The sequence below is a fragment of the Cucurbita pepo genome, chromosome 19 (assembly GCF_057944985.1).
Source record: "Cucurbita pepo subsp. pepo isolate OVF chromosome 19, ASM5794498v1, whole genome shotgun sequence".
NCBI lineage: Eukaryota > Viridiplantae > Streptophyta > Magnoliopsida > Cucurbitales > Cucurbitaceae > Cucurbita > Cucurbita pepo.
This window is the reverse complement of record NC_141816.1, coordinates 1,091,188-1,116,423: the sequence shown is the minus strand read 5'-3', so window position 1 is coordinate 1,116,423 and position 25,236 is coordinate 1,091,188. Positions and strand designations below refer to the sequence as shown.

Below are 25,236 nucleotides of genomic sequence, written 5' to 3'. Positions count from 1 at the left end.
ATTGCTTGTTCTTCACAAATTGATATCAGTTCATAACCCATAAGGCCTTGCCTTGGCGCTGCTCCATACCCATAACTCATATCTAATGGGTTTGTTCAATTCTCGTGGGGTGGCTTACAAGCCTGCCAATGATGTCGATTTGAGTCCCACCAGCTCTGAATTCTACCTCACAGCCAATGTCAAAGGTTTCTCTTTTCTCTCTCTCTCTCCTCTCCTTTTTTTTTTTTTTCTCTCTCTTCTGTTGACTTATGGCTGTATTGGGTCTTGGTTGGATTTTTTTGATTTCTACCTGTTCGTGTGTTTGGTGGGAATTCTAATGGGTCTCGATTGAATTTTTTTGTTTCTACATTTTGTGTGTTTGTTGGGAATTCTAAAGGGTCTCGGTGTCGGATTTCTCGATTTCTACGTTTTGTGTGCTTGGTGGGGAATTCTTATGGGTTCCGGTCGGATTTCTCGGTTTCTACATTTTGTGTTTATTGGGAATTCTAATGGGTCTCTGTCCTATTTTTTTGTTTATACGTCTTGCGTGTTTGGTGGGAATTCTAATGGGTCTTGGTCTGTTTTCTCGGTTTCTACGTTTTGTGTGTTTAGTGAGAATTCTAATGGGTCTCAGTCGGATTTCTTGGTTTCTACGTTTGGCGTGTTTGTTGGGAATTTTAATGGGTCTCGGTCGGATTTCTAAGTTTCTACGTTTTGTGTGTTTGTTGGGAATTCTAATGGGTCTCGGTTGGATTTTTAAGTTTCTACGTTTTGTGTGTTTGTTGGGAATTCTAATGGGTCTCGGTCAGATTCCTCAGTTTCTACATTTTGTGTTTGTTCGGAATTCTAATGGGTCTCGATCGGATTTCTCGTTTTCTCCATTTTGTGTGTTCAGTGGAATTCTAATGGGTCGGTCATATTTCTCGATTTCTACGTTTTCTTATTCTAATTGGAACAACCCGTTGTTCCTCTAGATTATTCCATAGGTTTTTAGATGTTATTTTAGTCTCTATACTCTTAAAACGTCTTAATAATAGAAAAATTACGACCCGAAAAAAATGGGCCAACCTAAATATTCCTTATTAAATTAAAGCCAAGGTTAGTTGGACAATGAAAAGGGCATTACCAGGAGAGGTGTTTTCAGATTTTTAGGAATTTTTCTAATTTTTTTTTGTAAATTTAATGCTTTTAATTCTCTGTCTGAAAAATTACTAAATTCATATGCAACCTTGTCCCTCTCATGATTTAAAATTGAAAAATATTGTAACTATAACCTAAATTAGATATAAAAAAAAAATTGTTATTTATTTTTAATTTCTTTCCTAAATAATTTTAAATAAAAATTTATTAGATTACTGGACGGAAAACAAATCTGACAATGACCTGAAACAACAGAGCCATGATTAAAATGAACACGTAAAAAAAATAATATTTAGTCGCTTTTTTTTTTTTTTTTTTTTTTTTTGTTATATTCCAATAATATTTTTAAATAATAAATGAGAATTATGATTAATCAATTGTTATAATAATTACTAATATATAGGTTTAGAAAATAATTAATTAAGTAAGAAATGGATGAAATTAATTTTAGAAATTATTTAATTATTTAAAATTTATTTTTAGCTCCTCGAATGGTTGGAATAGTGGTGAAAATATTTGCGTGGGTCCTAGAAATGAGGATTTTGGGGAGATTGCTGTTGTACGTTCTCAAGGCCAATAATCTCATTTACAAGGTACATTTTCTTCTCTCTCTCTCTCTCTCATATTTAATATATATACGCCTAAACTTATGATAAAAATATTATTCAATATTGACGTTGATGTCGGTCTCGAGGGTAATTTTGTAATTTCCTAGTTTTTAATTCAAGCATACACTTATTGTCATCTTAAAAGGTGATGACGGGCTCTATTGCCTCTAAATTGTTAGGCAAAAAAACTTAGAATAGGAGTTGAATTCTCTATTTTAAAAATAATATTGACGTTGATGTCGGCCTTAGGGGTAATTTTGTAATTTGTTGGTTGTTAACTCGAACATACCTAATTAACAATACACTTATTGTCATCTAAAAAGCTGATGGCTCGATTTATCGTCTTAGAACCGTTAGACAAAAGAACTTGTAGTAGGAGTCGAATTCTCTATTTTAAAAATAATATGACGTTGATGTCGGCCTTAGGGGTAATTTTGTAATTTGTTGGTTGTTAACTCGAACATACCTAATTAACAATACACTTATTGTCATCTAAAAAGCTGATGACTCTCATTTTATCGTCCTAGAACTGTTAGACAAAAGAACTTGTAGTAGGAGTCGAATTTTCTATTTTAAAAATAATATTGATGTTGATGTTGACCTTAGGGGTAATTTTGTAATTTGTTGGTTGTTAACTAAGAACATAGGTAATTAACAATATACTTATTGTCATCTAAAAAGTTGATGGCTTGATTTATCGTCCTAGAACTGTTAGACAAAAGAACTTGTAGTAGGAGTCGAATTCTCTATTTTAAAAATAATATGACATTGATGTCGGCCTTAGGGGTAATTTTGTAATTTGTTGGTTGTTAACTCGAACATACCTAATTAACAATACACTTATTGTCATCTAAAAAATTGATGGCTCGATTTATTGTCCTAGAACTGTTAGCCAAAAAAAACTTGTAGTAGGAGTCGATGTAATTTTAAAATATTAGTAAAATCACATAAGGTTACAATGGTAATTTAACTTTATATTTATATATTATTATTATTATTATTATTATTGGTGAAATTTTGGTCGTTGGTTGGTGACTTGGGTACAAAACCTGACAGCTCTTTTTAACTTTTGTCTTGTTTTACAATTTTTTTTTTTTTTTTTTTTTAATTTCTCTAAAAAAATATTTATTATTGTCTTTTTTTATAAAAATAAATAAAAATAAGATGATTGTTCTTGTTTGCTGTTCAGCTATGTTTGGAAGTGCTTAGTACAGTACAAAATAATAATGTCATATTTTATAAATGATTAATTTTTTTTAAATAATAATAATAATAATAAAATATATATATATATCAAATTTAAATTTGAAAGATTTAGGGGGATTCAATTTTTTTTTTAATTTTTGTAATATATTTCAATTATTATAGAAAAATTAAAATATGATTTTTTTTTTTTTTTTTTTTTTTTTTGTGGAATAAATTGAAGGGCTGAAGTAAAATTATAATATTTAAAACATTATTTGATAAAAATTTTTAATCTTTTATTTTTAAAAATCGTCTATTTTCCTCCATTTCTATGGTATTTTTTCAATAATGGTAAATTAACTCGAATTTCTAGTAAAATTTAAAATAGAAAAAAAATATATATTTTTTTCTTTTTTTAACGGTTAAATTAATAAAATATATATATATATATTTAATTTTGAAAACTTTCAATAATACCCTTAAACTTTCGATAAAAAAAAATTAAAAACCTATAATCTAGTGATTAGAGTGAAAGAAGAACCTATCGTTGGATGATCTAGTGATCAATAAGAGCTCAAGCTACCTACCTACTTAAAAAGACCAATATTGTAATAATTCAATCCCACTGTTAGTCGATATTGTCCTTTTTAGATTTTTTCTTTCGGGCTTCTCCTCAAGGTTTTTATAACGTGTCTCTAGGGAGAGGTTTCCACACCGTTATAAGGAATGTTTCATTCTCCACTTTAACTGATGTGAGATCTTACAATCCACCCCCTTTGGGACTCACCGTGTCTCTAGGGAGAGGTTTCCACACCCTTATAAAGAATGTTTCGTTCTTCTCTTTAACCGATGTGGGATCTTACAATCCACCCTGTTTAGGACTCAGCGTCCTCGCTGACACTCGTTTCTCTCTCAAATCGATGTGATCTCAGAATTCACCCCCTGGCAGATCGCTCGGTGTCTGACTCTGATACCATTTGTAACAGCTCAAGGCCACCGCTATCATATATTATCTTCGAGCTTCCCCTCAAGGTTTTTCTAGTGCGCTGCTTGGAGAGGTTTCCACATCCTTGTGAAGAATGCTTCACTGGGATCTCACAATCCACTCCCTTTGGAGCCCAGCATCCTTATTGACACTCGTTCTTTTCTTAAAACGATGTGGGATCTCACAATTCGTTGAGCCCAAATAGTTGTTTCGTGAGACTAGTTGATGTAGGTGTAAGCTAGCCCAACACTCGAGATATAAATAACCCAACACTTGTTTTTCTATTTGGTTAAGGTTACTTTATTCTTGGTTTCAGTTGTGAATTGTTTAGGAAACTAATATGAACTTTGTATATTTGATGCCATTTTCTATTGTTTACTAACATCAAAGTTATGCAGCTCGTTGGAAATGCGGAGATAGAAGAATCGCCTGTTTTTTTACCCTGGCATCCTGTAGAAGGTATGCTATCTTTCTCATTTACCCTAAACCCTAAACTCATTTCTCATTTTTCATTTTGTTCTTAATTTATCTTGTAACAGTCCGGTGAGTTTCCACATCTGTTGGAGAGCGGAACGAAGCATTCCTTATAAGGGTGTAGAAACCTCTCCCTAACATACGCACTTTAAAAATCGTGAGGCTGACGGTGATACATAACAGACCAAAGCAGACATTATCTGCTAGTAATGGGCTTGGGTTGTTCCAAATGGTACAGAGCCATACACTGGGTGGTATGCTAGCGAGGACGCTGGCCCCTAATGGGGGTGAATTGTAAGATCCCACATCGGTTGGAGAGGGGAATGAAACATTCCTTATAAGGGTGTGGAAACCTCTCCCTAACAGACGTATTTTAAAAACTGTGAGGCGGACGGTGATACATAATAGACTAAAGCGGACATTATCGGCTAGCAATAGGCTTGAGCTGTTCCAAATGGTATTAGAGCCATACTCTAGGTGGTGTGCCAGCGAGGACGCTGGCCCCTAATGGGGGTAGATTGTGAGATCCCACATCAGTTGGAGAGGGGAATGAAACATTCCTTATAAGGGTGAGATCCCACATCAGTTGGAGAGGGGAATGAAACATTCCTTATAAGGGTGTAGAAACCTCTCCCTAACAGACGTGTTTTAAAAACCGTGAGGCTGATGGTGTAATGGGCCAAAACAGACAATATCTTCTAGCAGTGGTTATAAATGGTATCATAGCCAGACATTGGGCGGTGTACCAGCGAGGACATTGGCCTCTAAGGGGGTGGATTGTGAGATACTACTTAGGTTGGAGAAGAGAACGAAGCATTCCTTATAAGGTTGTGGAAACCTCTCCCTAACAGACCCGTTTTATAAACCGTGAAACTGACGGCGATACATAATGGCCAAATTGGACAATATCTACTAGTAGTGGGCTTGGATTATTATAAATGGTATTAGAGCCAGACATTCCTTATAAGGGTGTGGAAACCTCTCCCTATCAGACATGTTTTAAAAATCGTGAGGTTGACGGCGTAACGGGCCAAAGCGGACAATATCTGCTAGTAATGGACTTCGGCTGTTACAAATGGTATCAAATCCAAACACCGGGCGATGTGCTAGCGAGGATGCTGGCCCCAAACGGGGTGGATTGTGAGATCCCATTTCGACTGGAGAGAGGAACGAGTGCCAGTGAGGACGTTATGCCCCCAAGGGGAGTGGATTGTGAGATCCCACATCGGTTGGAGAGGGGAACAAAGCATTTCTTATAAGGGTGTGGAAATCTCTCCCAAACAGACGCGTTTTAAAAACCGTGAGGCTGACGACGATACTTAACGGGCTAAAGCGGACAATATTAACTAGCAATAGGCTTGGTAAATAGCTCATATTTTTTACATTGAGAAACACATATCTTTCCTTAATGAAAAATTGCTTTGCAGAAAAAGAAAATGAGGAGGTGAAGTACATAGGCGTGGCTCTGTCTGAAACAGAACAAGTTCAAGAGGCAGTTAGTTGTCTGCCTTCATGGTCAGACACAGAAGTGGATTCCTTAAACCCTTCATTTCACAGATGGACAATAATGGACTATTCAACAGCATATCGTTCAAGAAACATAACTCCTCTAACTGTAAGACAATTTTTACCTTCTCATGTTTTTCTTGTTCATCATGTTCTTTTCATATGAGCTTTGGATCTTCTTTTGCTTTATAGGTTGCAGAGAGATTCATAGCAGCTGTGAGTGAATCATCCAAACCTCCATTGAACATGTCATTCTTCATTAATTATGATGTCGAAGACATTCTAAAGCAAGCAGCTGAATCAACTAATCGTTATGAACATGGTACCTATTAGCCTTGGGAGAAAAGTTCATGTGTTCTAGACTATTATCTTGTCATTAGTTTCTTGTTGTTCTTATGAAAAGTTGTTCGAGTTTTTCCTCTCGTTCTTACTCGTTATTCTGACTCGTCCCAGGACAACCCCTTTCAGTTCTAGATGGAGTGCCAATTGCTGTCAAGGATGAAATAGATTGTCTTCCATATCCTACTACAGGTAACTTGGTGTTTCTCAGTTTTTCGTGTCGAGTCATTCTCATGCGTGTGAGTATATATGTAATGCCGTAGATCCACGGCTAGCAAATATTGTCTTCTTTGGGTTTTCCCTTTTAGGCTTCCCCTCAAGGCTTTAAAACGCGTCTGCTAGAGGAAGGTTTCACACCCTTATAAAGAGTGATTTGTTCTCCTCCCCAACCAATGTGGGACATCACAATCCATCCCCGTTCGGGGCCCAGTGAAGACGCTGGCACTCGTTCCTTTCTCCAATCGATGTGGGACCACCACCAAATCCACCCCCTTTGGGGGCCAGCGTCCTTACTGGCATACCGCCTTGTGTCTACCCCTCTTCGGGGAACATCGATAAGGCTGGCACATCGTCCGGTGTCTGGCTCTGATACCATTTATAATGCCCCAGATCCTCCGCTAATAGATATTGTTCTCTTTGGACTTTCCCTTTCGGGCTTCCTCTCAAGGCTTTAAAACGGGTTTCCACACCCTTATAAAGGGTGATTTATTCTCCTCCCCAACCAATGTGGGACATCGCTATATTTTATTTTATTGCTTGATAGCGCCTTGTTCTTGTAGGGGGGACGAGTTGGTTGCACAAACTAAGACCTTGTACCAGTGATGCAAGCTGCATACAATACCTCAGGTTATGTGGAGCTCTAATTGTTGGGAAAACCAATATGCATGAACTTGGTATTGGAACAAGTGGAATAAACCCTCATCATGGGTGAGAAGATCTGATGTTTTCTTGTTTCTTTATGAACTGTCAAATACTATAGTACTACCCCTTGCACATTGTTCATAAAATATAGTGTCTAAACATGACATCATGACATGGTTCCTCATCAAACTCCAAGGTTTGATCTAAGATGGTATATTTTATGAATGGCTCGTGTAGGTCGACGAGAAATCCGTATAATACGAGCAGGATATGTGGAGGTTCTTCTAGCGGATCGGCTGCTGTTGTTGCTGCAGGACTATGTCCTGCTGCTATAGGTGTTGATGGAGGAGGTAATTTTGTTTATGAATAAGGCAGTGCTAGAGGTTGTGATTATGATTAGATTAATAAGAAAGGGATGAAATTATAAGCTTAAAAGGATGAATATGAAGTCAACAAACATGAAATATAGGGATATAAGGTATAATTTAAGCTAATAATAATATTACCTTTGATGGACTAGCTTTTCTCATACCACTCTCTAATCTCTCTTTATATTTCCATGTTGATCCTTCGTTTATTTTTTCTTTGTCATCTCTCTCTCTGTTAAAAATTTGATAATAGAAAGAATGTACATACGAAGAAACTATTTGTGAGATCCTACATTGGTTGGAGGGAACGAGAAGCATTCCTTATAAGGGTGTGGAAATCTCTCCCTAGCATACGCGTTTTAAAAACTTTGAGGGGACGCCTGGAAGGGAAAGTCGGAAAAGGATACTATCTGCTAGTGGTGGGCTTGGGATGTTACAAATGGTATTAGGGCCTGATGCTGGGTGGTATACCAGCAAAGACGCTGGACCCCCAAGGGGGTGGATTGTGAGATCCCATATCAGTAGAAGAAGGGAACGAAACATTTCTTATAAGGGTGTGAAGATCTCTCCCTAGCAGACGCATTTTAAAAACTTTGAGGGAAAGCCCGAAAAGGAAAACCCAAAGAGGATAATATCTGCTAGTGGTGGGCTTGGGCTGTTACAAATGGTATCAGAGCCACACATTGGGCGGTGTGCTAGCAAGGACGCTGGGCTCTTAGGGGAGGTGGATTGTGAGATCTCATGTCTGTTGGAGAGGGGAACGAAGCATTTCTTGTAAGAGTGTGAAAACCTCTCCCTAGCAGACACATTTTAAAAATTTTAAGGGGAGGCTCGGAAGGGAAAGCCTAAAGAGGATAATATATACTAGCAGTGGGCTTAAGTCGTTAGAAATGGTATCAGAGCTAGACACCGGGCGGTGTGCTAGCAAGGATGCTGGGCCCTCAGAGGAGGTGGATTGTGAGATCCCACGTCGATTGGAGAGGGGAACGAAACATTCCTTATATAAGGGTGTGGAAACCTCTCCATAGCAGACGCATTTTAAAAACCTTGAGGGGAAGCTCGAAATGGAGAACCCAAAGAGGATAATATCTGCTAGCGGTAGACTTGAGCTATTATAAATGGTATCAGAGCCACACACCAGGCAGTGTGCTAGCAAAGACGTTGGGCCTCCAGGGAAGTGGATTGTGAGATCCCATATCGGTTGAAAAGGGGAACAAAGAATTCCTTATAAGAGTGTGGAAATCTCTCCCTACCAGATGCGTTCTAAAAACTTTAAGGGGAAGCCCAGAAAGGATAATATCTACTAGTGGTGAGCTGATGCGGTTACACTATCATGCATCATCCCCCCGAACATTCTCCATTTTGAAACAAAATGTATAATTGAGGTCAAACAATCTAATTCCATTGACGATGACATTATTAACTAAAAACAACTAGTTCTTACAGAAATTTATGTGCATCAAGATATTTAATGAAGTTGGTGTCTTCAAGAAATGGTGCAGTATTTGATATATGTAACAACTGAACTCTCTTCATTGGTAATTTTATAAAGGATCTGTGAGAATCCCTGCATCTCTTTGTGGAGTTGTCGGTTTGAAGCCAACATTTGGGCGTGTTCCTCATTCTGGGTGATAACTTATGTCTACATTTATGCCTTTGAAAATTCAATATGATTTGGGTACTCACATTCTGTGTTTTCAGTGTTCTTCCTCTGAATTGGACTGTTGGGATGGTAGGGATACTGGCTGCCACGATTGAGGACGCGTTTATTGTGTAAGTGTTCTTTCTTTTCTTCATGTTCTTGATGCAAATTGAGAGAGATTTGATGAAATTTTTTTGGATCTTGATGTTCTATTCAGTTATGCAGCCATAAGCAGCAAAGTTCCTTCGCATCAGAATGCTATACTGGTAAGTGCTTGTTTGAAGCCAGTGAGATCCCATATCGGTTGGGGAGGAGAACGAAACATTCTTTATAAGGGTGTGGAAACCTCTCCCTAGTAGACGTGTTTTAAAAACCTTGAGAGGAAGCCCGGAAGGGAAAGCCCAAAGAGGATAATATCGGCTAGCGGTGGGCTTAGGCTGTTACAAATGATATCAGAGTTAGACACTGGGCGGTGTGCCAACAAGGACGTTGGGCCCCCAAGGGGGTGGATTGTGAGATACCACATCGATTGGAGAGGGGAATAAAGCATTCTTTATAGGGGTGTGGAAATCTCTCTCAAGTAGATGCGTTTTAAAAACCTTGAGGGGATGCCTGGAAGGGAAATCTCAAAGAGGACATGTGAGATCTCACCTTGGTCAGAGAGGGGAACGAAGTATTCCTTATAAGGATGTGGAAACCTCTTCCTAGCAAACGCGTTTTAAAACCTTGAGGGGAAGCCTGGAAGAGAAAGTTCAAAGAGGACAATATTTACTAGTGGTGGGCTTGGGCACTAACAAATAGTATCAGAGCTAGACACTAGGTGGTGTGCCAGCAAGGACGCTGGGCTCTCAAGGGGGGTGGATTGTGAGATACCACATCGGTTGGAGACGGGAACAAAGCATTCCTTATAAGGGTGTGGAAACCTCTTCTTATCAGATGCGTTTTAAAAACCTTGAGGGAATCCCGGAAGGAAAATCTCAAAGAGGACATGTGAGATCCCACCTTGGTCAGAGAGGGGAACGAAGTATTCCTTATAAGGATGTGGAAACTTCTTCCTAGCAAACGCGTTTTAAAACCTTGAGGGGAAGCCTGGAAGAGAAAGTTCAAAGAGGACAATATTTACTAGTGGTGGGCTTGGGCACTAACAAATAGTATCAGAGCTAGACACTAGGTGGTGTGCCAGCAAGGACGCTGGGCTCTCAAGGGGGGTGGATTGTGAGATACCACATCGGTTGGAGACGGGAACAAAGCATTCCTTATAAGGGTGTGGAAACCTCTCCCTATCAGACACGTTTTAAAAACCTTGAGGGGAAGTCCAAAAGGGAAAGCCCAAAGAACATAACATCTACTAGCGGTGCATTTGGGCTGTTACAAATGGTATCAGAGCTAGACACCAGACGGTGTGCCAGCAAGGACGCTGGGCCCTGATGGATTGTGAGATACCTCATCGGTTGGAGAAGGGAATGAAACATTCTTTATAAGGGTGTGGAAACCTCTCCCTAGCAGACACGTTTTAAAAACTTTAAGGGAAAACCCAAAGAGGACAATATCTGCTAGCGGTGGGCTTGGACCGTTACAGATACTATGACTGAAACGATTCAAATATGTACGACATATCATCCTTACACGATCCTTTGTTTGCATATACATGTTTTTCATATGTCTTCTATACATATCATGATCCTTTGTTTATACCTTTTCCATTCACCTTTATGAGCGTTCAGCCCAAACTTTGTTTCCCATTGCTGAACACATCAAGACCAATACCTTCGGTTACAATGGCAAAGTATGGTGAGGTTAGTAATGCAACATTAACTTACATGATGTTCATAATCAATATAGTAATGTTCTAAAATCATCTCATTTCTTCTTACACCACTAATTGAGATAATTAGTGGTTTAACGACTGCAGTGATGATATCAGAATTTGCTGTTCTAATGCCTTGGACAAACTTCAAAAACATCATGGCTGGAAGGTACGAAAACCCGACATACTGTTTTATCGGTCCCTTGTCGATGAAGTAACATAAAGTATGCATGCTAAGGTGACTGATAGTTGCCTGATAATCTTCTTGTTTACTATAAAGACGGTCGAGGTGACGATTCCCGAGATAGAAGTGATGCGTTTAGCACATTATTCGACAATTGCATCCGAGTGCAGCACTGCATTGAGTTCTTATCTCGAAAAGCTGTACGTTAACTTCAGCCTCGAATTTACCTATCATTTAACGTTCGATATATCTCGACTCAACTCAACCCATTGAAACAGGGATTCCTCACAACTAGGATGGGATGCAAGAGTAGCACTTGCTGTTTATGGCTCTTTTGGTAGTAAGGAGTACATAAAAGCTCAGAAGATTAGGTAATTTAGAAACAATATTTTTATCGTCTTCACTAAATCATTTTGTCGAAAGATGGAACGGATAAGAAATCGTGTATGTTTGCCAGATGTTCACGAGCTTTTTGTGTCTTTAACAATTTTGGGAGAAATGAGTGTTTGGATCGCACAACAACACACACACTCGATCTAGATGAACACAAAGAACATGAGAGAGAAAATACAAGGAGGAATATTGGCTAGATGTTTATATCGATGACTTCAAGTATGTACAGTAGTAAAAGAGAATACAGAGAATCCAAAAAGTATATGCACTAGGTATATATATGGTTCAGTTTACTATAATATAGTTTTACCAGATATAACCATCTACTATATGTAACTATCTACCATATATAGCCTCTATATACGACCATTTACCATATATAGCTCAAGCAGGAGGCTCCTAACCTGATAAAAATTGAAATTTTATCGGTTCGTTTTATTTGGTATTAAATGGTTACAAATGTTTACAGGAATCGCCAGATGTATTTTCATCGGAAAATACTAGCACATGCTGATGTCATCGTGTCACCGACAACCGGGTACTTTTCAGTGACCTCTTTACGAAATTTTAACTGGATTTATAGTTCATGTTCATTACTGGCTTGAAGAGACCAATGCATCTTAACTAACAGAGGTAGAGTTAATCTGGACACTATCGAGGCATGAACCATTCCATGTCCATGCTGAGTCGTTTCTACACACTATGTCAAAGTCCAAGCCTATGATGCAACCTTCGATTCATGGGAAGGGGCACAATGTCGGCACACTTGTCCCACCCAACAATGTCTTTGCAATCAAAGGAAGACGCCCAAGACACTCATTTTTCAATGCTTATCCAAACCATAACAGACACATTTGTCATGAGTAGCTCACTTAAGTCATGAGGTAGCTCACTTAAGCACGAGACCTAAGAGACCTAAGAGTAATAAAAATCCTTAGTACATTCTACGCATTATAGGTCTAACACTCATGCACATCAAAACGGTGAGGATTCATATGCCAACGTGGAGCGTCTATCTAGTGTTCAATTGACACCAAATCTGACGAGCTTACATCTTACACTTAGATGCAACACCGTTGCTTCTCTTCTTGCTTGCGTCTTTGTTTGGCTTTCTTGGACACTCTTTTTGGTGTGTTAGATGATGCACCGTCCTCTTCAGTTTCATCATGGCACTTCTCTCTCGACCATTAACATGGTCGGACGAGCGGTATTGTTGTTTGTACGTGGGAGTCATAACCTACTCGTTTCTAGCAAGTTGTTATATTCTAATATTTATACTCTATTAACCAGTGTAACTGCTTACCCTATCTTGAATGATGCTCTCAAGACTGGAGAACTTGACTACATTAATGGAGGTACGAGCCTACGTTCGTTCACGCCTGCGCTCGTTCGAACTGTTTTTTAAATTTACAACTTCATGATCCATGTATAGAGTTTTTTCAATTAAGTGCTTCCTATCATGAACTATAAGCAAGTGGAAATGGATAACTTTGTATCATATTTCAGCTGCACTTGTTAGATACTCAATAGCTGGAAACTTCCTTGGATTGCCTGCAGTGACTGTTCCAGTAAGATATCAATGAGTTCATCCTTTGATGTTCTTGTTTGGGGTTTCATAATTTACTGGACTTGTTCTTTGTGAAAACTTTGTGTTTACAGATTGGATATGATAAAACTGGTTTGCCAATTGGCCTCCAGTTCATTGGCAAGCCTTGGTGTGAAGCAACGCTCATTCATATAGCATATGCAATGCAGGTAAGCTTTGGTTTGATACCAATATTTATAGTTTTGTACACTATAGAGCTGGTTGGAGAGGGGAACGAAACATTCGTTATGAGGGTGTGGAAACCTCTTTCTAGTAAACGTGTTTTAAAATTTTGAGGGGAAGCCCGAAAGGGAAAGACTAAAGAGGATAATATCTACTAGCAGTGAGCTTGGGTCGTTAGATATGGTATTAGAGCTAGATATCGGGCGGTGTGTTAGCAAAGACTTTGGTCCCCGAGGGGTGGATTGTGAGATCCTACATTGGTTGGAGAGGGGAACAAAACATTTCTTAGAAGGGTGTGGAAACCTCTTTCTAGTATATGTGTTTTAAAACCTTGAGGTGAAGCCCGGAAGGGAAAGGCCAAAGAAGACAGTATCTGCTCGTGGTGGGCTTGAGTCATTAGAAATGGTATTAGAGCCAGACACTGGGCGGTGTACCAGCAAAGACTCTGGTCCCTAAGGTGGTGGATTGTGAGATCCTACATTGGTCGGAGAAGGGACGAAGCATTTCTTATAAGGGTGTTGAAACTTCTTCTTAGTAGACGCGTTTTAAAATCTTGAGGGGAAGTCCGAAAGGAAAATCCCAAAGAGGACAATATTTGCTAGTGGTGGGCTTGGACCATTAGAAATGTTATCAGAGCTAGACACTGGGCGCTGTGTTAGCAAGGACGCTGGGCCCCAATGGGGGTGGATTGTGAGATCCCACATTGGTTGGAGAAGGGAACAAAGCATTTCTTAGTACACACGTTTTAAAACCTTGAGGAAAAGCTCGAAAGGAAAATCCCAAAGAAGACAACATCTTCTAGCGGTGGGCTCGGGCCATTAGAAATGGTATCAGAGCCAGACACTGGGCAGTGTACTAGCAAGGACGTTGGCCCCCAAGGGGGGTGGATTGTGAGATCCCACATTGGTTGGAGAAGGGAACGAAGCAATCCTTATAAGGGTGTGGAAACCTCTTTCTAGTATATACATTTTAAAATCTTGAGGGAAACCGGAAAGGAAAAGCCCAAAGAGGACAATATCTGCTAGCGGTGAGCTTGAGCCGTTAGAAATGGTATCAGAGCCAGACACCAGGCAGTGTGCCAACGAGAACGCTGGCCCCCAAGGGGGGTGGATTGTGAGATCCCACATCTGTTAGAGAGGAGAACGAAACATTCTTTAGAAGGGTGTGGAAACCTCTTCTTAGTAGACACATTTTAAAACCTTGAGGTGAAGTCCGAAATGGAAAGTTCAAAGAAGACAATATCTGTTAGCGATGGGTTTGAGCTGTTAGAATATGAGTCTCCTCCCGCTCAAACTAAGATCACCCTGTTGTTGATTTTTGGTTTCAGGCTCTCTGTGTTGCTGATTACAAAAAGCCTGAAGTTTTCTACGATCTTCTGACACAAAAATAGCTTGCTGCGACAACTTATATGTTTGTGTTGTGATTGGCATATGTTATCCAAAGGTTGTTTCTGTGTGTTCTTGAGTACTTATTAGGATTCATAAACTCGTGATGTGAAACTTATAATTTAGTCTCTATTTCCGATTTGGTGGGTGAATCTAACTTGTCGTATTCGATTTGAATCACTTGGAAGGGAGCGGAATGGGACGGGACGGGGCGGTCGGAGTAGTGGGCGAGTGTTTAGTAGGCCATTAGCCTATTTATAAAAACTACACGAATAGTTCTTTAAAAACTTCCACGATTTTGAGAAAGTTTAAATTTTTTATACTGTTTTATTTAGTTTCTAAATTTTAGAAAAATGAATTATTTCGGTCGTTACCGTCTTATAATCTTCAAAACGTCTTTAGTCTCTGAAGAGTATTTCCACTCAAGGGTTGGAGTGCTTGTTCTCGAGGTTGAAACTTCAATTATTCTTTTAACGTTTTTGAGTCTTCGATTCTTCGGGAGTCGTTGCTCTTCAAAATAGTGTTCAAAACTGGAAACTTTAGAGCGTTTTATGATTTTCTTTGCTAATCTTTTAAGTGAAAGAGAACTCTTCTATTTTGTCGAACCTTTCAGTAGACGTGTGGTTTGCACTTTAACGACTTTTGAGCTTAACCATTGAACTCGGTTTTGCTCGCTTTGGGCATACCCATTTGAACCATGGCTTAGAAAGATTAATTTAAAAAATTACAACGTAAAAGTCGATACAAATAATAATCTATGTATATTTAAAGTAACATGAGTAAAAAAAAAAAAAAAAAAAAAAAAAAGGGAAACGACATGTAGAAAGGAACTAATCGGGATGTCGTTTGGTAGATTGTATTGCAAAAGACAAAACAAAAAGAAAGGCCGCGTGTGGCTGCCTGTCAGCCAATCCTTCGCATTCGACCGCCTGGGAAAGAGACAAAGGGCTTGGCCGGTTTCTACTTCCGACGCCGGGAGAAAGTTGGGGCCACCGTATCCTTGCGCCATAGTCGTCATACCTCTAATTTCTCTTTCTCCGATACCCGAGTCAACCTTTTCAATCCCAATTCCATTTCCATTGACCCTCAATTCATGCATAAACTCCTTATCCCAATCGGTTCAGAAGGGAATTAAACCCTTAATTCAGTGTTTCGTTGAAGATGAGTACTCAGCTTGCTTCTTCTTCTTCCCAGAGGAGGAACTCCCACACCCAGAAACGGGCTTCTTCCATCTCCAGCAGGAAGTCGGTCTCCGCCGATAATGGTAGCGCTAGTAATGGCAATGTTCCCAAACCGGGTTCTCCTCAGTTGCCGTGAGTGGTGTTTTTTTTTCTTTTTGGTTTGTTTCTGGGTTGTTGTTGTTGTTGTTGTTTTGATATTGTTGTGGTTTTGGGGATGATTTAGATCTGCTGCTGCTGGGGAAAGGACTGTGAAGAAGCTGAGGTTGTCGAAAGCGCTTACGATTCCGGAGGGGACGACGGTTTCTGAAGCGTGTCGACGGATGGCTGCTCGTCGTGTTGATGCTGTGCTGCTGACGGATGCGAATGCTATGCTTTCGGGTATTCTTACAGATAAGGTTTGTTTTGAGATGTTATTGTTTACTCACTTCTGGTTTCTTCCTAATATTGTGTTTTATTCTTAGTATTTTGTGTTTGTTTGTGGTGATGATTCTATCAGGACATTGCTACCAGGGTTATAGCAGAGGGGCTGAGGCCGGAGCAGACAGTCGTATCGAAAATTATGACGCGGAATCCCATTTTTGTTGCTTCAGATTCACTTGCCATGGAAGCCCTCCAGAAAATGGTTCAGGGTTGGTTTGTTTTCCGTCTATTCATTTCTCTGATGTTCTCATATGTTTCAATTTTTCCTGTATGGATTAATTGGCTGATTGTTGCTTCTTAGATATTAATTATACACAAAATCTCAATCACTTAAGCGGAGGAGGCTGTACAGGCTCTCTCTTTGGATGCATAAACGAGCCATTTACCTCCACACTGTAACGACGACGTTCTTAGGGAGGACAGAGTCTTAGTGAAAAAAAGTTAGCTCTGCAATCTTTCCTAGAACTTGGTTTGATTTGTTATAGAAAAAGTTCAACCACTAATGACTGTCAGCCCCCTAGAGGATCCTACAGAGGACGAGAAGAGTAATTTTTGTAAGGAGATGATTTCTGTTTGTGGAAATACAACCGAAAACCCCTTGTTCCATTTTTTAACGTCATTTTTAACCATTTGAGTTGGTTAGTGAATCCATGTCTAGGCCACCAGCGAAGGGCGTGGGGCCCCATTTGAAGCAACCTGTGGAGAGTACAATGGGGTAATGATCCATTGTAGGTCTATTCAGTCTATTACTAAATTTTCCAAGGAGACATTTAGTACCAGAAATCATGGTAGCAACACTCAACACTCTTACCACCGAAAAAGATATTTGAGAAAGAAATTATGACTATTTTTCCCAACTTTATTACATCAATCAAGGTCCATGCTTCACTTTCAATCGCCTCGTGCGGGCTCCTTTGACCAAGACATGGGAGGAACATCTTGTGGCCCTCTTCCAAAGTGGAAATCTACTGGGCAGTTGTGACTTGGCTAAGCTAAAATCCATTCTTCTTTAGTGTTGGACGGGGGTTTCCTCCACTCCTGGCCCCTAGGTTGTATCCTCCCCCTTTTTTCTTTTACCATTCACCATTTCTTGTAATAAGATCAAAAATCAAAGAAAAAGTTCTTACTTTTGTGTGGCAAGTGCTTCATGGTAGTGTTAAAAATGACACCTTGGGCTGCATATTGAGGAAGTCAACCTCTTTGATATTGTTGCAGTGTTATATCCTTTGCAAGAGAGTGGCAGAGGACCTTATCACCTTTTGTGGAGATGTTATGTTGCTTCTTCGATTTGAGACTTCCTTTTCAGATGTTCAACGTCAGCTTGTCTCACTTTGAATTGTTTGAGACTTCCTTTTCAGATGTTCAACGTCAGCTTGTCTCACTTTGAATTGTGTAGCTCTTTGCTGGAAGAGTTTCTTCTTCAGTCACCCTTTTGTGCTTGGAATCATTTTATGTGGTTTTTGCTATTTTGTAGGGTCTTTCGCTTGAAAGAACTAATCGTATTGGTTAAGAGATCTTGGGAGTCGGTTTTGGTATGTGTAGTGGATAGGATCATTTTAGATATATCTTCGCTGGGATATCATGTCAATGGGCATTCCATAGGCTTTTGATTGTTCTTCAAAATTGATTCTTGATACCTTAGAGCTATTTTATGAGACAGCAGGTATGTCTGATTTTTTGATCTTCCGTGTCAATATTCTAATGAAATAAGCTTTTTTATTTTCTTTTGTTTCGACAATATGTATATTATGTCCGGTTTCATGCTATAAATTAAATTGTTCTTTTAGTTGGTTATTTATAATATAAGTTGAAGTATTTACTTGAAGTTCATGCTATTATATATCTACAATAGCTAAGAATTTTATTTTTGGTTGAATTTTGCGCTATATTTAAGTATTTAGTATTTTGTTGGTAATGGGGTCTTTCTTCTTTGGTTTATCCTTTACCTGATCACTGAAGCATCCTACATTTTACCCGTCATTTTCTATAGGAAAATTTAGGCATCTTCCTGTTGTTGAAAATGGGGAAGTTATTGCTTTGTTGGATATTACGAAGTGCCTCTATGATGCCATATCAAGAATGGAGAAAGCTGCAGAGCAGGGTAGTGCCATTGCTGCTGCTGTTGAAGGGGTGGAACGCCAGTGGGGAAATGATTTTTCTGGTATGTAGTGGTTAGCTTATGTAGTTCTTTATGTGACCTTATTGCATATCTTTTATGACTTGTGTTATGATGGTGGATTTAGTCAAATTTATAAGTATTCCTTAGCTTGAAATAGTAATTTCATAACTTATTTATCATCATTTCAGCTCCGTATGCTTTTATAGAGACGTTGAGGGAGCGGATGTTTAAACCTTCCTTATCAACCATCCTTTCTGAAAATACCAAGTACTTTGTCTAGCCTTCTTATTTCTCTGTAATTTGAAGAATATATGTAATTCACCTTTGGATCATTACCAAGTTTTGTAGCTTTTTATGTTTTCAGAGCTGCAATCGTTTCAGCATCCGATCCCATATCTGTTGCTGCAAAAAAAATGCGGGACTTGCGAGTTAATTCTGTTGTAATGACAATGGGAACCAAGATTCAAGGAATCCTCACGTATGACACTTCTCTCTAATATTTATTCTATGACTAGCTTTCTCCTTTTGATACTTGTGCCTAACAATTTTACAAGCCAAATACTTCATTATTGTTTTGTTTTGAATGAGGTTTTAGCCACCGACATAAAAGCCTTTGTATAGTAAGTTGGTAGTATAGAACAGTCGTCATGTGTAACTTGACTTATACATTGTAATTCTCCTCGTCGAAGTAAGGAGCGGAATAGGGATTGGATAACTATTCATTAGATGATATGATTGGCTGAGGAAGGGACAAGAATCCAGCGTTTGTTTTCCTTATCCTAATTCCTCTTTTCTTCTTGGAGATGCGACTTAGACCGAGTGGCTTCTACTCCTGAGAACAGAATCATTTTGTCCATGTGATGTCTTTACAGGAGATTTGTTGCCATGTCGACATTTTGGGTTTTGGATGTACTTTTGTCGGTTGTTTGACTGCTGGTCTAATGTGGATGTTGGGTACAAAACTTTTGCATTTAATTCATCATGATTCAGAAGATCTTCTTTTTTCTCCTGCATATTTATTTACTTTATTGTTATGATAATGTGTTTGCTTATGTTTTCTGCAACTGTACTGCAGTTCGAAGGACATTCTCATGCGAGTAGTGTCCCAGAATGTTTCACCTGAGTTGACTCTGGTGGAAAAGGTTTGCTTTTGAAAAGCTATTTTTACTTATTACTCTGTGTTCTTGGAATGTGGAATCATCAAATACCGTGTTGCTCTGTATCTACTGATCCTAGTGTATTTGATTCCTTTTCCAATCTGCCAATTCTCAAGGTAATGACCCAAAATCCTGTGTGCGCGACTGTCGAGACAACAATCCTTGATGCATTGCACATAATGCATAATGGAAAGTTTTTGCATCTTCCTGTTTTAGATAGCGGTGAGAACTTTCTCTGAATCTGAATTCTACAATGTGAATATATCCTCCCTCGATGCGAACCACTTAATGATGACATCATTTATCGTGCAGAGGGGAGTGTTGTTGCTTGTGTAGATGTTCTGCAGATCACGCATGCTGCAATATCGACGGTAAAGCGTTTCTGTCTCACTCACAGTTATGTAATCATTAATCTTATCAAAATAGCTAATAACTTTCTATGGGCATAGTTCTTGAATATTAATGGATGAAAACTTTTGGGGCTTGCATTTCTTGGTGCTCTTGCAAATCAATAGTGGCAAGATTCATGTGCATATTTTTGCGTAAAATTGTACTCATTGAAGAAGCTTCTGCCTTAGTTGTGATAATTAGTGTTCATTAGGAGGTATTAAACGTCAATTGCTGATAAAGTTTTTTGTGATTCAAGGTTGAAAGTGGTTCTGGATCTGCTAATGATATGGCAAGCACAATGATGCAAAAATTTTGGGATTCAGCACTTGCTTTAGAACCACCTGATGATCTTGATACACATAGGTACGAGTTCTCAATAGTTATGTACTTGTCTGATTGTTTCTGATTGTAAACCTTCGTGGGAATTTTGCAGTGAAATGTCTGCACTCATGGCTTCTGAAGGGACAGTAAACTATCCATCTCTAGGTCTTGGAAACTCATTTACTTTTAAATTTGAGGATCTGAAGGGTCGGGTACATCGCGTAAATTGCGGTGAGTGCTTATGGTTTTTATGAACTCCCTTGCTGGAAATAGTAAAAAAGCTTCCAAGTTGAGGCAACAAAAACTGAATTTTCGCAAATCTACTCCACATTTTGCTCTTCATTGTGAAAAATTGTACTGTGTTGTTCCAACCATACTTCCGCATCTGACCGTAGATGTGATGTCCCACATTGGTTGGGAAGGAGGAACAAACCACCATTTATAAGGGTGTGGAAACCTTCTCCTAGCAGACGCGTCTTAAAGCCTTGAGGGGAAACCCGAAAGGGAAAGCCCAAAGAGGACAATATTTGCTAGCGGTGGGCCTGGGTTGTTACAAATGGTATCAGAGCCAGACATTGGACGATGTACCAGCCTTCTCGCTGTTCCCTGAAGGGGGGTAGACACGAGACGGTGTGACAGTAAGGACGCTGGGCCCCAAAGGGGGGTGGATGTGGGGGCGGTCCCACATCGATTGGAGGAAGGAAAGAGTGCCAGCGATGACGCTAGGCCCCGAAGGGGGGTGGATTGTGATGTCCCACATTGGTTGGGGAGGAGAACGAAACATTCTTTATAAGGGTGTGGAAACCTCTCCCTAGCAGATGCGTTTTAAAAACCTTGAGAGGAAGCCCGAAAGGAAAAGCCCAAAGAGGACAATATGTACTAGTGGTGGACTTTGGCCGTTACAAGTCATTTCTATTTTTTCTCTTCCGGTTGCATTTAGGCCTCTTATACCTGCCATCAGATATATATTAACATGCGATATACTCTCCTAAAGAAACAGAAGTTATATGATAGATTCTACCCAGTGGAACTAATAATTAATAATTGTTTTTTTAGGCACCGAGACCTTGGACGAGTTGGTGTCTGTCGTGATGCAAAGGGTTGGTGCGACTAATGGTGCGAGTCGTCCTGTGCTTTTGGTATGCTTCTTACTGCTTTTCTGACTGGAATTTTTTCGAGTTCATTGCGGAAGTCAATAGTTTTGTTTCTTTCCAGTATGAAGATGATGAAGGTGATAAAGTAGTTCTTTCTACTGATGGCGACCTCTCCGGTGCTGTAAATCATGCCAGGTTCACAGGACTAAAGGTAGTTAATTTAGTTAAAGTTTTCAACTTACACGTTCTGTCTTTTTTTCTTTTGTGATATCATGTTCTTATTTGAATTATTCATAATTACCCTAAAGACTTATCTTCAAAGGTTCTAGCATTCCTTGCCTTCCACAGATGTCATAAGAGAGCTCTGAAGGCACAACTTGCCACCACCTTGGCTTTTCCTTTCAAATTCCACCCATTCACTATAACAGCTCAAGCCTATCGCTAATAAATATTGTCATTTTTGGGCTTTCTCTTCTGGGTTTCCCCTCAAGGTTTTAAAATGTGTCTGCTGGGGAGAGGTTTCTACACCCTTATAAGAAATGCTTCGTTCCCCTCTCCAACCGATGTGGAATCTCACAATCCACTCCCCTTGGGGCCCAGCGTCCTCGGTGCACATCGCCCCGTGTTTGGCTCTGATATCATCTGTAACAGCCCAAGCTCACCACTAGCAGATATTGTCCTCTTTGGGCTTTCCCTTCTAGGCTTTCCCTCAAGGTTTTAAAACCCGTCTGCTAGGGAGAGGTTTCTTGTAACGGCTCAGATCCACTGCTAGCAGATATTGTCCTCTTTGGGTTTTCCTTTTCGGGCTTCCCCTCAAGGCTTTAAAACGCGTCTTCTAGGGGAAGGTTTCCACACCCTTATAAATGGTGTTTTGTTCTCCTCCCCAACCAATGTGGGACATCACAATCCACCCCCCTTCGGGGCCCAGCGTCCTCGCTGGCACTCTTTTCTTCCTCCAATCGATGTGGGACTTTCACCAAATCCCACCCCCCTTCGGGGCCCAACGTCCTTACTGGCACACCGCCTCGTGTCTACCCCCTTCGGGGAACAGCGAGAAAGCTGACACATCGTCCGGTGTCTGGCTTTGATACCATTTGTAACGGCCCAGATCCACTGCTAGCAGATATTGTCCTCCTTGGGCTTTCCCTTTCGGGCTTCCCCTTAAGGCTTTAAAACGCGTCTTCTAGGGGAAGGTTTACACACCCATATAAATGGTGTTTTGTTCTCCTCCCCAACCAATGTGGGACATCACATTTCCACACCCTTATATTAAATGCTTCGTTCCCCTCTCCAACCGACGTGGGATCTCACATTCACCCCTTTCATAAGCCAACCATCCACCTTTTTAGGAAGAAACAGAAATACCCAGCAGCTCTACGACATGGCTGCACGACTGAGAAACAAACTCACAATTAAGAAACAAATAATCAATTGATTCACCCTCTGTTAAGCACAGTCTACAGTCCAATGGAGATGGGGACAACCCCTATACGTTCTCTGTAATTTGTCATCTGTGTTAAGGCTTCTGTAGGCCAAAGACCTGAGAAATACTTTTAACTCTCTTTGAGCGCAATTGTTCTTCCAAATCAACTTAGTTAAGGTCGTGCACACAGCTAAGCTTCCCCACCAAAGCCACCCAACTATTCTCTCCATAAATTGAGCACTTCTAAGACCTACATTCCACGCTTGACTATCACCAACTGCATCTGCACCTGGTTTATATGTTCAACCTCTCCAATTCAAATGTCTGATAGCGATTGAGCACTAATTGTGCAAGGGTCACCCTACCTCCTTTAGACAAGCCCACCACGTCCAAACATCCAATTTTGCCGAGTTCATCAATCAACAGCTCCCAGAATGCTGCTTACTTCTCCTCGTTTAGATATTTAGAAGAAGTGTGTTTAGTTTGGATGATGTGCATCAAGAGGATGATACAAAGCTTAATCTTCTAATATCTTTTGAATTCTTATCCTTTACTATGCTGTTAGCCATGTAGGTTTTTGTTATGTCTACTATCATTGTTAATTTGCTAATTTGTGCAGTTCAGCTAGTTTGTTTCTTTCGATTACAAGCTGCATTGTAGTTAGTCACTTCACTCCACACCAAAGTTACACTAGAGCATTTGGATCCTCTAGTTTTATTAAATTTCAGTACCCATTTGTCTTGATGCTGAAATCAAAGGAATCTGTTATATCTAATATACTGCTGAATTTAATATCTTTTAACAGACTTGGTATTGCTCTCCTGGTTCATAATGTAATTAATGTCGGTATCTTTTGTGTACCGTCTTAGAACTGTTATTCTGGCGTTTACGTTCTCTAGCAATTTAGATGGTACTGCAGGCAGAATATGAATGCATTCTTATGCCATTCTAGTTTAGTGTTTTAAATTTTTATGCAATGGACAAGTAGCTGATTGGTTTACTCGTTGGAAAAAACTTGCAGGTTTTAAGGTTGCATCTGGATTTTCCTGAGTCGATCCAGCATAGTGAAGCCCAAATGGATGCACCATTAGACCAGAAACCAGGATCCGTACCTTTATATTCTGGTGCTTTTGCTGCTGCCATTGCTCTAACAAGCATTGGTGTATTGTTCTATTTGAAGCGCTCTAAGATACAAAGTTAAAAGACAAAATTATTGAAACAGAAACTGAGATATAAGTTGCAGCACCAGTAGGGTTTTGGTAAAATAATTCACACGAGATGATGACATTTGAATACGGTGAAATCTGATGTCGGGATCAGAAAAACGCGTCGTTTTTATGACCTTTAGAAGCTATGACTCTCTCTGTTCTTCAGAAAAGAATACTGAGTGAGCCATATGCTTTCACATATGTGATGTATTAGACAAGAACTATGAGTGGCATTATGTAAATGGAACACCTCTGCTCATTTCAGGAGGTGACTAATTTAAGTTTGGATTACTTTCTGAAAGCAATGATTGTTGATATGCAAATGACCTGGATGAATACAATGGGAGCTTATAAGTTTATGTTGTAATAGGAACAATAACTCTCACATTGTCTGGAGATTACTTGCTCCATACCTTAGCTTTCTAAAATACCTTCAATGACCCGTTTTTGGTATGATCTTGTTGTGCTAGATAACAGGTGTCACAGTCATTCTTGTTCGAGGTGTGTTGTCTATAGCTGCATGTCAGATATCTTGGTCATGCTTGTCCAGGACGTGTTGTCTATGACCGCATGTCAGATGTCTTGGTCATGCTTGTCCAGGACGTGTTGTCTATGACCGCATGTCAGATGTCTTGGTCATGCTTGTCCAGGACGTGTTGTCCACGACTGCATGTCAGATGTCTTGGTCATGCTTGGTCATGCTTGTCCAGGACGTGTTGTCCATGGCTGCATGTCTGTTTCTAACCCCTTTTACACGCTTTCATCTTAGATAGACCTTTACTACTTCATGTTGTGTCAAGATGAAGGTGTATGACTATACACCAAAATCATATCTACACCTGTCAGGGCTAAAATACTCCAAAATGTACTATAGGGGATACGACTAGTCGTCACTTCTTTCTACCCAGGTTATATGCTATCAAAATCGTTGTTGCCTAATTGCTTTTAGCTTATAACATTGTTTTCTTTCGAATTGTTTTCAATGTATTTCCTCTCTTACGTTTTCCAAAACATTTCTCTCATACGTAACTTGAGATTCAAGCGTACGTCGACGTTGTTTGTGAAGTTTGAATTTTTCATGGTTGACATGTTCACTGGATTAGTGCAAGTGTCGTACAATCGTTGTTTTGTTGTTGCAAGAAGAGTGCGATTGTGACACCAGGCACACCTAATTAATTTAATTAGGGAATAAATTGTACCCTATGTATATAAGAGTATATACGTTCCAATATATAAATACCGAACAATTGAGTTGGATCATTGGAACGGAAAAATATCACAGGGCATTTTTAAATAAAA

The 25,236-nt window shown here is 39.6% G+C and overlaps 2 protein-coding genes across 3 annotated transcripts; both read left to right on the top strand.

Annotated features, from left to right (window-relative positions):
- Positions 1-14,776, top strand: LOC111782322 (fatty acid amide hydrolase-like). Of its 2 annotated transcripts, XM_087119872.1 has the most exons (20): positions 1-185; positions 1,603-1,712; positions 4,296-4,356; positions 5,799-5,986; positions 6,070-6,199; positions 6,331-6,408; positions 6,996-7,143; positions 7,315-7,427; positions 8,998-9,073; positions 9,147-9,218; positions 9,305-9,353; positions 10,812-10,883; positions 10,983-11,063; positions 11,175-11,278; positions 11,357-11,449; positions 11,941-12,009; positions 12,762-12,826; positions 12,978-13,039; positions 13,131-13,226; positions 14,567-14,776. In XM_087119872.1, the coding sequence occupies exons 1-20, from the start codon at positions 86-88 to the stop codon at positions 14,627-14,629; spliced, it is 1,830 nt and encodes a 609-aa protein (XP_086975998.1). In that variant the 5' UTR covers positions 1-85; the 3' UTR covers positions 14,630-14,776. The 2 variants fall into 2 exon arrangements, with proteins under 2 accessions (XP_086975998.1, XP_086975999.1); XM_087119873.1 differs by lacking the exons at positions 12,762-12,826; positions 12,978-13,039; positions 13,131-13,226; positions 14,567-14,776 and adding an exon at positions 12,103-12,755.
- Positions 14,777-15,491: 715 nt separating this feature from the next.
- On the top strand, positions 15,492-24,238 carry LOC111781565 (CBS domain-containing protein CBSCBSPB3). The gene is made up of 14 exons (XM_023662231.2): positions 15,492-15,937; positions 16,029-16,200; positions 16,302-16,434; positions 18,216-18,386; positions 18,533-18,611; positions 18,709-18,822; positions 19,420-19,486; positions 19,618-19,723; positions 19,814-19,872; positions 20,148-20,254; positions 20,325-20,443; positions 21,269-21,351; positions 21,428-21,517; positions 23,751-24,238. Exons 1-14 carry the CDS (start codon positions 15,786-15,788, stop codon positions 23,928-23,930), a joined length of 1,632 nt encoding a protein of 543 aa, XP_023517999.1. The 5' UTR covers positions 15,492-15,785; the 3' UTR covers positions 23,931-24,238.
- The last annotated feature ends 998 nt before the right edge of the window (positions 24,239-25,236 follow it).

Bases quoted from the DNA above. Each gene is read 5' to 3' on its own strand.
- LOC111781565 (XM_023662231.2), top strand. From the start codon at position 15,786: ATGAGTACTCAGCTTGCTTCTTCTTCTTCCCAGAGGAGGAACTCCCAC. The intron at 20,255-20,324 runs GTACGAGTTCTC...GGAATTTTGCAG, and splicing joins GATGATCTTGATACACATAG to TGAAATGTCTGCACTCATGG. The intron at 21,352-21,427 runs GTATGCTTCTTA...GTTTCTTTCCAG, and splicing joins CGAGTCGTCCTGTGCTTTTG to TATGAAGATGATGAAGGTGA.
- LOC111782322 (XM_087119872.1), top strand. From the start codon at position 86: ATGGGTTTGTTCAATTCTCGTGGGGTGGCTTACAAGCCTGCCAATGAT. The intron at 4,357-5,798 runs GTATGCTATCTT...ATTGCTTTGCAG, and splicing joins ACCCTGGCATCCTGTAGAAG to AAAAAGAAAATGAGGAGGTG. The intron at 13,040-13,130 runs GTAAGATATCAA...TTGTGTTTACAG, and splicing joins TGCCTGCAGTGACTGTTCCA to ATTGGATATGATAAAACTGG.